General features: G+C 47.4%; 2 protein-coding genes across 3 annotated transcripts in view; both read left to right on the top strand.

Annotated features, from left to right (window-relative positions):
• Positions 1 to 2,776, top strand: part of Osbpl5 (oxysterol binding protein like 5) — a 71,031-nt gene extending 68,255 nt beyond the window's left edge. For both annotated transcript variants that reach the window (XM_029541003.1, XM_021191492.1), the window contains exon 22: positions 1,577 to 2,776. In XM_029541003.1, coding sequence (XP_029396863.1) covers positions 1,577 to 1,715 — 139 coding nt within the window. In that variant the 3' untranslated portion in view covers positions 1,716 to 2,776. The remainder of the gene's footprint in view (positions 1 to 1,576) is intronic.
• A 4,279-nt stretch (positions 2,777 to 7,055) lies between these two features.
• LOC110337155 (tumor necrosis factor receptor superfamily member 23-like) overlaps positions 7,056 to 13,388 on the top strand; it is a 13,693-nt gene continuing 7,360 nt past the window's right edge. The window contains exons 1-3 of the mRNA XM_021219916.2: positions 7,056 to 7,129; positions 11,179 to 11,269; positions 12,924 to 13,052. Of these exons, the coding sequence (XP_021075575.2) occupies positions 7,061 to 7,129; positions 11,179 to 11,269; positions 12,924 to 13,052 (289 nt within the window). The 5' untranslated portion in view covers positions 7,056 to 7,060. The remainder of the gene's footprint in view (positions 7,130 to 11,178; positions 11,270 to 12,923; positions 13,053 to 13,388) is intronic.

Raw genomic sequence — 13,388 nt, 5'->3', positions numbered from 1 at the left:
ATGTGGGGACCAAGCTTTGTGCCCATCCAGACACCCCCTGACTGGCATTATAGGTGACTGAGATTCCTTTCCAGGCCTTGCCTAGAGGATTGACTGGTAGAGACATGGAGCTGGAAGGAAGTGAATCAGAGCTGGGATACCCAGGAGGGTGGAGACAGGAGTAGAATGTGGTTGTGTACCTCTGGGGTCAGGTAGGCTCCAGGCAGAGGGTTAGATACCTGACTGTGCGTTGGCTGAAGTCAACTGCTGTAGGTTTGGATGTTGGGAAGTCTGCTGGCTAGAGGCCCTTTGGTGTGTGCAGTGGCCTGAAGGGAGGTGGTTGAATGACAAGACCCTAGAGCCAGGAAGCCTAGAGTCAGTGCCTGAGGCCAGAGATGGTACCCTGGTCCCAGGAAAGGTTATGACTCTGCCAGCCTTGCAGCCACCCTGTGCCAAGTACAGGTTTTTCCTGCTTTCCCAAGTCACGGTGTCTTCTAGAGGTCTAAAAATAGCCTCATTAACTCATGGGAGAGTGTGTGGAAAATCAACATATAGTCAGAGTCAGAGAGTGTGGGAGATGATTGGAATATGACATCTCTTTCTGTGGGCTGTACTTGTCCTGAGCTTTGCCTGTAGAGGGCCATCAGTGAAGCCTTGAGTTACAACACTTGCTGGCCCTGTTTGCTTTCCTACTGCGGGTCACATATATATACATCAGCTGTTGAGATGAGAGTGGGGATTCTAGGGCCTCTGGAGTTCTTCTAATGCCACAGTGGGGAGCCCCAGACCCAGAAGGCTGACCCAGGGCTAAGGCTGTGTCTGCTGAGGATGGAGCTAGCTCCCTGGAGGTGCTAGCCCAGGTTTCTAGGAATCCTTAAGTCAATCCAGGTTGACTTCTCTAGTCAATGTCTCAACAATACAGTCACGTGTCTTTCAAGCTGTTCCTTTCCCAAGCTGTGGGGGCAAAGAAAGGGAAACCTGGTAGCTCCCCCCCAAAGGACTTCTGCACCCAGGAAACAGAGAGAACAGACATCAGAGTTCAGCTTTGGTGGGCTTGTTCCTATGTCCCTGGTTGACACACAGCCTAGGATGCCAGCAAGGCACTGAGTGTATCACACTCTGGAAGCTGCAAGTCTAAGATGGAAGTTTTGGGCCTGGCTCTTCTCAGTGCCCTGTCCTTGGCTTGCAGACATGGTCATCCTCTGTGTGTCTCTCTCTCTTGATCCCCTTGTCTTAGGATCCCAGTTCTAGATTAAGGGCCCACCCTAGTGAGCCTTTTAATGTGGCCATCTCTTTAGAGATCTTATCTCCAAATAGTCAGGATGTCAACACAGGTTTGAGGAAGTGGGCAGTGTTCATCATCACCCCAGGGCTGGCAAGAAGGATGCTAGAGGCCTAGTCCCCAAGCCCAGATCCTCCTGTCCCACAGTTGACACACAGGAAGTGCAGGCCTGGGACTCCTCTCCCTAAGGAGCTCCCACCCACACTTGTAGCCATGTCCCCAGCTGGCAGACATTCCATCTTGTTCCAGACTAGCCTATCAGTGGGGAGGGTGGTCATACTGGTGTTAACACAGCCTCTGCCCCTTTCATTGCAGGCACCTTTCGGCCATGTTAACCGCCACAGTGCACGCTGGGCAGGCGCCGGCCCCCAGCCTCCTGCAGAATCCCCGTTCCTGGTTCCTGCTCTGCATCTTCCTGACATGTCAGCTATTCATTAACTATATCCTCAAATAAGAGCCCTTGGGATCAGCAAGGTGACGCCTGCAGAACTCCCTCCTAGGCACCCAGCACTTTACACTGGCCTGCAGAGGCAGTGGGGCCCACAGGCATGGCCACTGGGACAGAAGGGTCCTCGCACAAGAGGATGACAGGTGGGACCTGGGGCTATGAGGGTGCTGTGACTCCAGCTGTAGGACCCTCCAGGGAGCACTGGCCTCTCCTTCGGAGCCCTGCACCTAGCACCGGCCTTAACGCTAAAGCCAAATGCAGTTTCTGCCCTGCAGTGTGCCCCTGGCAATCTCAAGTTGCCACTCCCAAGCCAGCCCCCACTTGCCATACGGCATCCGNTCTGGGGGGGGGGGGTCACGAGGGCCTGTGCAGGCTTTGGACAGCCACTTGCCACAGCACAGGAGAGAGTGAGGTTGCCAGGAGCAGCAAGAAGGAAGACTCCAGGATTCTCCAGGGCTCTTTGGGTGGCAATGTTGACATCTGGACAATCTGCCCACCTTGTGCTCACACAAGCATGGACAGGCTGTAGCTACTCTGGTGGGGACCCTGGGACTTTGATCCTGTTGTTAAGCTGTTTCCACAGAAGCCTGTTCAGGTAGTTACTTCACCTACATCTGCCCTATAGCCAGAGGAGCCCACCTGTGCCAGAGGAGTGCCCTGGCCAACTACAGTGCGAGCTTGTAAGCAAGAGAAGTGCCCAGAGGCTGACCCCAAAGGCCAGGGAGACCTAAGCTTGCCACTTTCCCTGACCAATACAGTCTTCCCATTCTGTTGACATTCTGACTACATAGAATTGCAATATTTGAGGCAGCTGTGTGCAGTGAACAGCCTCTGTATCTAGCCCCTGATCCTATATGGATGACGCTCTGTGTGTGTGTGCGCGTGTGCGTGTGTATGTATGTGGGCACCTACGCGTACTCACATTTGGAGCCTTAATACTTAGTTGGTGCCATCTCCACTGTATCTGATCCTTTCATTTTCCAAGTTTTGTATCCATTTGTCTCTCTCCTTCTCCAACCCTTGGGGTATGTCTTCTCCATGCCTTGAAATAAATGGAAATATGTGTATTTCTCTTTTGGGGGAATCCTTGGGAACAAGGAAGAACTTCTGGGGAGATGGAAAAGCAGTGTAATATGGCTGTCTTAAGCTGGAGGTGCTGAGTGAGGGGTCCAGAAGGTGGGTGCATGTTCACAGTGTTGAGTGAGAAGATAACCCACTTGGAGCCTTTGAGAGCTGGAGTCCCATCAGCCAGCCAGTGAGCAACTGTGGCATGGGAGGAATGTGGCCTGCCAGGGCATTCCAGGGAGCTACTAGGACTGGGCAAGGGAGGGAAAGGATGGGGTCCGCTTCGTTAAGTAAGAGAGACACTCAGACTGGGCAGCCTGCTATAGCCAACACAACCTGGCTGAAATGCTTAATGTTCTGTATTCTGACATAGCTCTGAGGCAATCAGAATATCCCTTGGCATCTGAAAACACACCCCACACCACCTCAAAGGGAAGCTGTAGCCCCCCCCAACAACATATAGAAGATAACAGAGACCATAGGGAATGAAGGTGGCCAAACAACACCCATGAGAGGGGACCCCAAGGATGCTTCTGTTAGCACCAGGATACTCCCAGCCCCAGCCTAACTATGTGACCCTTGACCTGTGTTGCCAGGACAACGACCTTCAATCCCACAATCCAATTGGCTCAGTTCCTGCCCTCACTGGTGTGACATCATTTTCTGTATAAAATAGGAAGCCACCCCCTCTTCGCTCTCTTCTCTTCACTTCTCCTCTTCCCCCCTTCTCTTCTCTTCTCCTCTTTCTCTTTCTCCTCTTCTCTATCCTTCTACCCACTTCACTACCCCCCCAATTCCTGCATAATGAACCTCTCCCACTTGGAACACTTTGGTCTGGTCTGCTGCTTTGTTTATCCACTTAAAATATAAAAGCCTCCCCACCTCAGGTGCCAAGAGAACCCCTCACCTTCTCTCCTGCACCCTGGCCCCATGCAGAACAAGGTCCTGTCCCACACCACACCATCATATATCTGGCCATTTGGGATGTCCTCATGAATTCTCTTTTTAACAGTTCCACAGTCCTTTGCAGACCTCCATTACTTCCTTGCACACTAACCTAAAGGGTGTGGCTATATCTCTTCTGCTTCACTGCCTTCCTCTGGAAGCTGCCAAGACTTACAGTTTACCTGCTCTATTGTGTTTCTCTCAGGCCTTCATAAAATGGTTGTGGGAGGATTTCGCACCCTAGTCACAATTCTCATCTATTGTATAACCCACCAAGAGGGGTCCCTTAATAAGGGCCTAACTATGCCTAACTATGCCTCGGGAAAGTTTGCAGGGGGTTCTGCTCTTGCTAACCTTTTCATGAAAAATGCAATACTTTAGTTCCTCCTTAAACCACAACCCACCCTCTTCCTAGATCATTGTAAATTCCTGCATATAGGAGTGACTTAGCTGTTATTTTAAGTATCTGTGGGGAACCTCCATTTATCAGAGGAGCCCACCAACTTTCTTCTAATATGTAGTCTGCCATACCTGGCTGTAATGAGAATTCTAAGTTTACTTTGATGAACTTGCCCTGAGATTTCTAACTCTTACCCAGTCAACTGCAATGCCTGTTTTCTTTCACTACCTCTCTTTCAACACTGGAGGCATTTCATCTGAATAAGTAACATTCTTCCAAAATTCCAAGCCCAGGGTGGGCTCAACGACTGCCTAGGATATTGGGACACCAGTGAAGGCCAGGAAGCAATTTCAGTTTAACTTAGCTATTTGTCACATCATTCCTTGGGGGCACCTATAATAAAACAATACTGAAGGAAAGCACGCAAAACCCTCCACTACTATTGCAAGGACAAATCTGGACCATGTCCGTTTCATGGGACGCCAGAGACTCTCCAGGAGACTAAGTTTCTGTGAAACTTTGTGCCTCAGGACTGCGGCCAAGCTTTTGGACTTATCACGCAGACTCCACTGGAGTGGGTGTGGCACCAGTGAGTCCCAACAAACTGCATCTGTAAGAGACTGGTTGACTTGTGGCCACAGGGTGTCTATCATCTGCCCAGAGATGGACAGAATTCTACACTACCTTCACCCTAAGGATGCTTCCCATTGAATGTGGCACTACATAGAAATGAGCACAAAGGAGAAAAGCTCCAAGCTGGACCCACGGGCCACACTCACTACCTGGCCTCTCCATACCATTCCTTGGCTGGACCCACGGGCCACACTCACTACCTGGCCTCTCCATACCATTCCTTGAGTTCTAGCCACCCGCCCCTCCCAAGGCCTTCCCTTTGCCTTGTAGCCTTTAATTGCTGTGTGATTAAACATTACTAGATCAGCACTGCAGAAACAGCAGAGAGGGGAAAAAAACAAAACAAAATAAAAGAGAATCCTCACATATTCCTAAGCAGCAAGCTGCCCAGCAGCATTCTGAAAGTATTTCAAGAAGAGCTATCACAAATACATATTACAATAGATAATACATCTATTCTAGGGGTGAGAAGATTCTCCTGGTATTGAACCAGCCCTACTCTTCCATTGTGGGCATCCTTCATCTCTGCAGGGACCATCAAGGGCCACTGGGCTCATGAGAATGTCACCCAACTGCCTTGACCAGGGAGTTCCTGGAAGAGTATGACATCCCACCTTAAAAAGCAAGGGTAGAGATGGCTGGAGAGATGACACAGCCATTAAGAGGATGCGCTGTTCTTGCAGAGAACACGTTTGATCTCCAGACTCATATCAGGCAGCTTACAGCCATGTGTATCTCTAGCTATTGGGGATATGTCACCTCGAGCCTCTGGAGGCACCTGTGTACGTACACACACACACACACACACACACACACACACACACTTTAAAATAAATGTTTTAAAGGAGCAAAGGGCAGAGGTCAGAGAAGGACCTGGGGCACAAATATCTGGCCTGAGGTAGACAGGCCTCTTCCTTTCACCTCCCCTCCCCCTGCAGAGTGGGACAAGGCAGATCTGGAAAGTGTGTGCAGAAAAGGAAAGCCACTAGTGTCCCCCTGCTCCCGAGCTACTCAGAGACTGCTGGAGCAACAGCATTCACAAGAACACACTCCTCTCCTCTCCCCTTCCTCCACTTTCCCTCTGCTTCTCAAGGGTGGGGGACGGTTCAGCATCCCCCACTAACCTCGACAGAATGGTCAAACTTTCTAAGGACGCTTGTTTCTGTTTTGATTTGGTTTACTCCTGAGCAGACACCAGGCCTGAGGGAAGACCAGAAATAGAAGAGCATCAGGCTGGCCAAAGAGTTGGCCCCTCCCACTGCCCAGCCTAGGTGAGGGCAGACGGGCACAGGCTCTGCTCCCTGGCCCTAGGGAGAGAGGCAAGAGATGACTTAAAGAGTACCAGGTACCTGGAGCCAGGCTCCTCCTCTTTGGGGCAGCCATTGAAATCCAGGTCTCTGAGTCCTCCCTCATTTTAAAGAGGAAGTGGCATTTGGAAGGGAGAGGGATGGGGCTGGTAGTGGGCCACTTTTTCAAATACCAGGAGGAGGCAAGTGGAACAGATGAACCAACCCAAGTTCCCTAGAGAAATAAGCGTTCTACTTCCTGTGTTAGGCTAGTAGACTTGCCTTAAAGGTCCTATGTCCCATGAGCTTGGATTGGCACACACAGTGTATCTAAACACAGTGAAAGGAAGAAGAGGTGAGGGACTCACAGTCTAGGGAAGGTCATATAGCTTTCCCCACTCCTCCCCGCCCCCAGCACTGGAAGAGTGCCAACCAGTCCTGGGTACTTTGTGGTTCTCAGAGTCCCACACAGCCCCTCAGACCCTGACAGTGAAACCTTCAGCTGCCGCTCCAGACCACTGACCAGTGACCACTCACAGGACGACTACAGGGGTAGAGTTACTTCAAACTTCCCCTTGTTGAGCTAAGAAGTGTGTGTTGTGGCTTTTTCTCCCTCTTTTTGTTTGTTGCTTTTGAGAAGGTTTACAGTCTGCCGCAGTCTGTCTTTTATAGCAATTCCAACTCTAGTTCATGCCTCTTCCTCCCCTCAGGTCACAGGAAATTTTTTAATTAACTTATAATAAAGAGCAGTATACCGTAATGAAAAACAAACGAAGCCAGAGAATTCGACTTTAGCTTGCTGTCTACAACAAATATAATTCTGTTAATAATGTCACAGGCATTTAAAATTATCGTATTTATAGAAAACTAGACATTACCGAGCACTGATGGTGACGCTAGACCCTCCCACGAGATTAAACACCAATGCGCTGAGGTTAGGCATCAATACAGGAACCAATGCGCTGAGGAGAGGCGTGGCCACCTCAGCCTCTTCCCCCAGCTGAGCGTGCATGCACACAGTCATGGAGGGCTTCTGCCCCTTGGTCTTCAGTCTGACTTGGCTGCTGCTGCTGCTGAATCTGCTCTTGCAGGTGAGTAGATAAGGCCCTGCGGATCTGAGATTCGCGCTGGGCACCGGATCCCCGGGCTGCAGAGGAAAGCTACTGCCGGCGGTGAACTGGTTGTGCCGTCAGCCTGGGTACCGCCAACCAACTTCGTCTGCTCTTAAGTGGTCCGGAGTTGGGGGATTGTGGAGGTGAAGCAGAGGCAGGGGAATGGCCAAGCTCGTAGCCAGGAAAGTGTGTCGCTGGGACAAGAGGGGACTCCGGAAAGTCATCCAAAGGGGACTCCGGAAAGTGTCATTGCGTACTGGTGTGGCCCGCTGTGTCTTTGCACCAAGACCGGCCCAACTGGTAGTACCACCTAAAAAGCATCTATGTGGAAGGGCTGGCTGTGTCTTTCATGGACCTTTCGGATCTCTGCTAAGCTCATCCCGAGATCGCTTCTTGTCTCTTTAATAGTAAACTTCAGTTAAACCTAAGTTAGTGGGCAGCCTGATCTACATAACGAGTTCCAGGACAGCCAGAACTACACACAGAAAGCCTGGGGGGGGGGGGGGAACCAACCAAACAACAAACAAAAAACCTAGACAATCCTGTAAATGACATTTTGGTTACAGCCAACTTAAATTTATGTCAATTTTCTCTCACAAGAGTCTTCAAACAAGCAGAAAAAGCTTTATGTTTTATAAACCTGTAAGGATATCCATTTTGCAACACATTTAGATCTTTAGTTATAACAGCAACAACAACAATACAATAATCCTTAGGTTGTTCTAAGATAGTATTTGAGCAGTCAGAGGTTTTTAAAACCACCTATGGCCTGGTTAACAGTAATTATTTGCTAGCTGATGGCGAGCAGCTTTCCCATAAAGGGACCCAGAGGGGATCCAGCTCTCGTGGAAATCTCCTGGGCAAGCTGCCAGCGGATATACAACTCAGGGGTGACTTCAAAGTTCACAGCACTTTGAGGGACTGCGAACATATTTCACAGTCAGGTTTTACCTGGGATGGCCCTTACCCTGAAATCTCTGCCCCCCCCCCAGGGCTCTGGAGCCCCATGCCTGCCCAGGCATTGCCTGAAAAGTACTGCATTTTGCCTCCAGACATCCCCAGAAACAATCTAGACAATAATAGTGTTTTTTTTTTTTATTTAAAGGTTGTTGTAAAGAAAAAGTGATGATTGTTTCAAATAATGCCACAAAAAAGAAGGTACTTCAAAGAAAGATTGAGGATGAGCTGGGCGTGGTAGTGTATGCCCTTAATTCTAGCAACTGAGAGATGAGGTAGACATGTTTGTGAATTTGGGCTAACCTGGCCTTCATAGTGAGTTCTAGAACAGCCAGAACTGTGTATGAGACACTGTTCTGTAAAAGTCAAAAATAAAAATAAAAGACTGAAGATAACATCTATTTAAAGAATATTTTTTTTAAAAAAAAGACTATCCTCAAAGAATAGTGAAATTAAAAAAAAAATGGGGAGTGTGTGCAGTTTTGTTGTTGTTGTTGTTTTTTGTTTTTTGTCTTTGTGTAGCTCTGACTGTCCTGGGATTTGCTCTGTAGACCAGGCTGTCCTTGAACTCAGAGATCTGCCTGTTGGGATTAAAGACATGGGCTATGAAGATATCCTCCCAAATCTGGCTAATCTGTCTAAACTGTGGTCATGTCCTTCCTAAGTGGAAGTACAGGTGAAGCAGGCCAGCTTCAAGGGGTAAAATAGTATTGCCTTGAGGGCAGTGATGAAGTGTCAGATTCAACATATAATTATGGTAACGATGATACCAAGATGTAGGTATTGAACCTAGGAACCCTAAAAAGAAGACTCCTGCCTGGCAAGTTAAGGGCAGAATTCCTGACAGAATAAATGGGCAGAGACCACCAGAAGGAGATAGATAGATAAATAGATAGATAGATAGATAGATAGATAGATAGATAGATAGATAGATAGATAGATACATACATACATACATACATACATACATACATACATAGGTAGATACATACATACATAGATGATAGACACACACACATACACACACACACACACACAGAGAGAGAGAGAGAGAGAGAGAGAGAGAGAGAGAGAGAGAGAGAGAGAGAAGAGAAAGAGATCCTATCTATGAACCAGAAAAATCCTGTGGCCAAGGAATTTCTCCTGCTGGACAACACCAGCTAGCTATGAGGTCAGAGCACAGTGGTAAGGATGAGTGAGGATGGCTCCCATGAATGTATAGATGGGCCCTAAGGGTTGCTGCTGTGGAGGATTACTTGCCAGACTGTGTACCATAGGAATGCAAATATAAAGACATGAGTCTCGGTGCTCAATGTTTTGTGGTAAAGAGCTCAAATGATTTGAGTAGTAAGTATATTACTATCCCCCATTTTACAGATGAGAAAAGTGAGACATGATGATGGTAAATAGTGAATCACCTATTCATTTATAAACTCTATTAGCTTGTGTGATATCGTGGCTCCACACATGTTCTTTCAATCCCCTATAAATGATCAATGATCACTACATCAAGCTTTGGTGGATTTTTATGGTTTTGTTTTTGTTTTGTTTTTTGTTTTTTTTGTTTTGTTTTGTTGTTTTGTTTTGTTTTGTTATTTGCCTCTGTTTCATGTAGCATGTATCAGTATCTGGAGTGCATTAAGTAATGGTTACTCTTGTAGACTAACAGGGTTCAGTTCCCAGCACCCACACATGTTTGTAATTCTAGTCCTAGGAATCTGCTGCCCTCTTCTGGCCTCCTCGGTCACTGCACACACATGGTGTATATGCATTCAAGCAGGCACACACTCATAAACACAAATATAAATCTTTATAGTCATCTCTTGCAGAGCTAGAAATATAGCACATTGCTAATTAATTAGTGCCTAGTGTCAGCCCTGGGTTTAATCTCAGTACTAAAATAAAATAAAGTAAAACCAGTTATTTCTTTATAATTACTTGAGGCTTTGAGTAATAAAAGACCAAACAAAGATTTTATTTATTTATTTATTTCAGGATTTGATTTTGTTTATTTGTATTTCCTACAGGGCTGTTAAGTATGTCACTTGTTTGCAGTTCCTGAGAAGGCCAGAGATGACATCAGATTCTCATGAACTGGAGTTACAGGTGACTGTGAGCCTCTCGAATGGTTGCTGGGAACCAAACTCTGGCCTTCTGCAAAAACAGCATGTGTTTATTTTGGGGGGTTGGTCTTGTTGCTTTAAGACAAGCCCTGACTATCCTGGAGCTCACAGAGATTTACCTTTCTTTACTTGCCTCCCGAGTACTTGGATAAAGATGTGTGCTGCTCTGCCTGGCTGCCACATGCTCTTACCCGCCATCTCTCCAGGCCAAGAAACACAACTAAAGCTTTGGTGTACTTAGAGTAATCGTATGTGAAGGAGGTGAATTAAAATGAAAAAACAAGGGGCTGGAGATATGGCTCAGAGGTTCATAGCACTGACTGCTCTTTCTGTGGTCCTGAGTTCAATTCCTAGCAACCACATGGTGGCTCACAATCATCTGTAATAGGACCCGATGACCGCTTCTGGTGTGTTTGAAGACAGCTACAGAGTACTCACATACATAAAATAATAAACAATTCTTCAAAAAACAAAAGAAAGAAGGAAAGAAAGACAGACAGAAAGAGAGCGAGAAAGAGAGAAAACAAAAAACAAGGCAGAGCTCTCACTCCTTTATCCTTTTGCAAGTTGTTCCAACTGGTGCCTCCATCTGCAGCCCCAGCATAGGGAACAGCTATCAAAGCTTGAGGTTTGGATGATAGGATCCTAATAGGTCACAAGTTGTGCTAGAACATGTGCAACTGGCTGCTAGAAGTGAACTAGGGTTGGAGTCGGGTGGGCATGATACTGCTACTAGACTAAGCATTGGTGTATTGTGCAACCTTCCCTGGGCAACTGCAGGCTTCAGAGTTCTACATCATAGCATCAACCACAGCGTAACATCAGATAACCCCCGCTGCACTCTGCACAAGGAGGCCCTGCATGGTATTTCCTTTTCCACCATCTTCCAAACCATCCTCTGCAGTTGCCAACAAATATAAGCTACCCCTTGTGTTTTTCCACCCATAGGTAATTCTTGCTATGCCAAAATCATACTCCTTCGATTGTGCCCTTGATGAATACTGGTCTAAAGACGTCTGTTGCAAGACCTGTCCCGCAGGTGAGTTGCTGGGACCCAATGCCACAGCATAGACATGGGTGACCTTTGAAGCACACCAGAGGCTATACAAGATGAGGAGGGTGTGGACCAAGGAGTTCAACTAAGCCACTGTCTACTCTTTCAAACTCTAGGAAGTGCTTCCTAACCCAGGTACTCAGAGCGAGCGTCACCCCCCAGAGGAGGCCCTCTGTGTGTTCAAGATGGTTGCTGTGAGTATTCACAGCAAGGTCTCACTAGTGTAGGGTCACCCAACTATCCACCCTGCGAGGCATGAGTTCTATGCCCATATCCAAAGGCACCCAGCTGAGAGGAAGGTTCAGAAAAGGGAGCTGGGAGGGTTAATTTCATTCCCTGTACTTGTCATGGGTGCTGGGGTACCCCCAGTCCCCACTGCTGCCACTTCCAATGGAGAAAGTGGAGCTGGAACATCTTAAGTAGCTTGCTATGGTCACACTCTATCTTGGTGGCAATGGCCATCCTTGTTCTTCTGCTCCCGGCTAACAGCACATGTGGTCGGTATCAGGAAACCTGGTTCTGTAATTTTTTTCTGGGGAGATGTGAATACCAACTGTTCACTCTGGATAACAGGAAGTGATAATAGTTACTATGAACGAACCAAAGAAGCGATTTACCCGAGTGCGGTTTGGTGAGCCATTGAGTTAATTGGGGTTGCTTTCAGACCCATAGGTGACTTAAGGCAACTGCATATTGTAATGTTAACCTAGCATGGGTGACAACTTATTAAAGCTGTATGCCCAAAGTTCTCTGCACAACGTACAGGGAGCCAGAGTCTCTTTTCTAGAGATCGTTTAAAGTGTTCTGTGGCAGTGAAAAGACACCATGAGCACAACTTTTATATAGGAACGCATTTAACTGGATTACAGTTTGAAAGGTTTAGTCCATTATCACAATGGCAGGAAGCCTGACTGCAGGTAGGCTTGAAATAGATAAAAATGGTGCTAGAGAAGTAGCTGAGAGTTCTATGTCTGTATCCAAAGGCAGCAGAAAACAAACAAACAAACAAACAAACAAACACTGAGCCCGACTTGGACCCTTGAAATCTCAGCCCAGCCCCAGTGAAACACTTCCTCCAACAAGGCCACACCTCTTAATCCTTTCAAACAGTGTCACTCCCTGGTGACCAAGCATTCAAATACATGGGCCTATAGCTGGGTCTGAGGAACATGCTTTACCTGGCATGCCAGGAACAGAGATGAAGTCAGTGGAAGAATTCACACTGGAAGAAGGGCTGCCTTAGGGTGGGACTCATAAAGTCTGTAAACGTGGAAAACCACCTTTAGGGAAAGTAGGGAAACTCTACAGATGTAAAAGGCAGAGACATAGCCAATAAAAGTACTCCATGTGAAAAAAAAAAAAAAAAAACAAATACATGGGCCTATGGGAGGCCAGCAGGGAGTCAGGAGCTCATTCTACTCAGCCCAGGCTGGCTTGGTCCCTAGTCCCCTGAGAGTCAGATGTCCACAAGACTGAGTGTAGCTCAGGGAAGCAGCAGCCCTCACGGATCCCCAAGCGCTTTGTAACAGCCCAGAGATTGTTTTGAAATTGTTCTAAAGATGTTAAGCCTACCTAGAGCAACATAGCCCCTTATCGTGTGTGCCTGAGCAAGGCTGATCCCATCTGCCATTATCCCCAGGTACATTCGTCCAGAAGCCCTGCATGTCCCCCCATACCCAAGGACAATGTGAGAAGTGTCACCCTGGAACATTCACAGGGAGTGATAATGGCCTGGATGATTGTAGACTTTGCTCTACCTGTGATAAAGGTGAGTATGTGACTGAGCAGAGGCAGATGAGCTGTGAAGGCCAGCAGTAGAGTCAGAAGTACCAGGATGGAGTAGTCATGAATAATGGATGCCAGGATGCAGCCACAAAATTCCCACTGGCATAAAACTTGTTTCCTACTGATGGGCATGGTTGTGCAACATTTAATCACAGCACACAGAAGGCAGAAGCAGCTGGTCTCTGAGTTGGAGGCCACCCTGGTTTTGTTTTTTTGTTTTTTGTTTTCTTTGGACAGGGTTTCTCTGTGTAGCCCTAGCTGTCCTGGAACTCACTGCGTAGACTACGCTGGTCTCGAACTCAGAAATCTGCCTGCCTCT

The sequence above is a fragment of the Mus pahari genome, chromosome 1 (genome assembly GCF_900095145.1).
Source record: "Mus pahari chromosome 1, PAHARI_EIJ_v1.1, whole genome shotgun sequence".
NCBI lineage: Eukaryota > Metazoa > Chordata > Mammalia > Rodentia > Muridae > Mus > Mus pahari.
The sequence above is the reverse complement of the archived record's forward strand: the minus strand, read 5'-3'. Positions and strand labels throughout refer to the sequence as shown.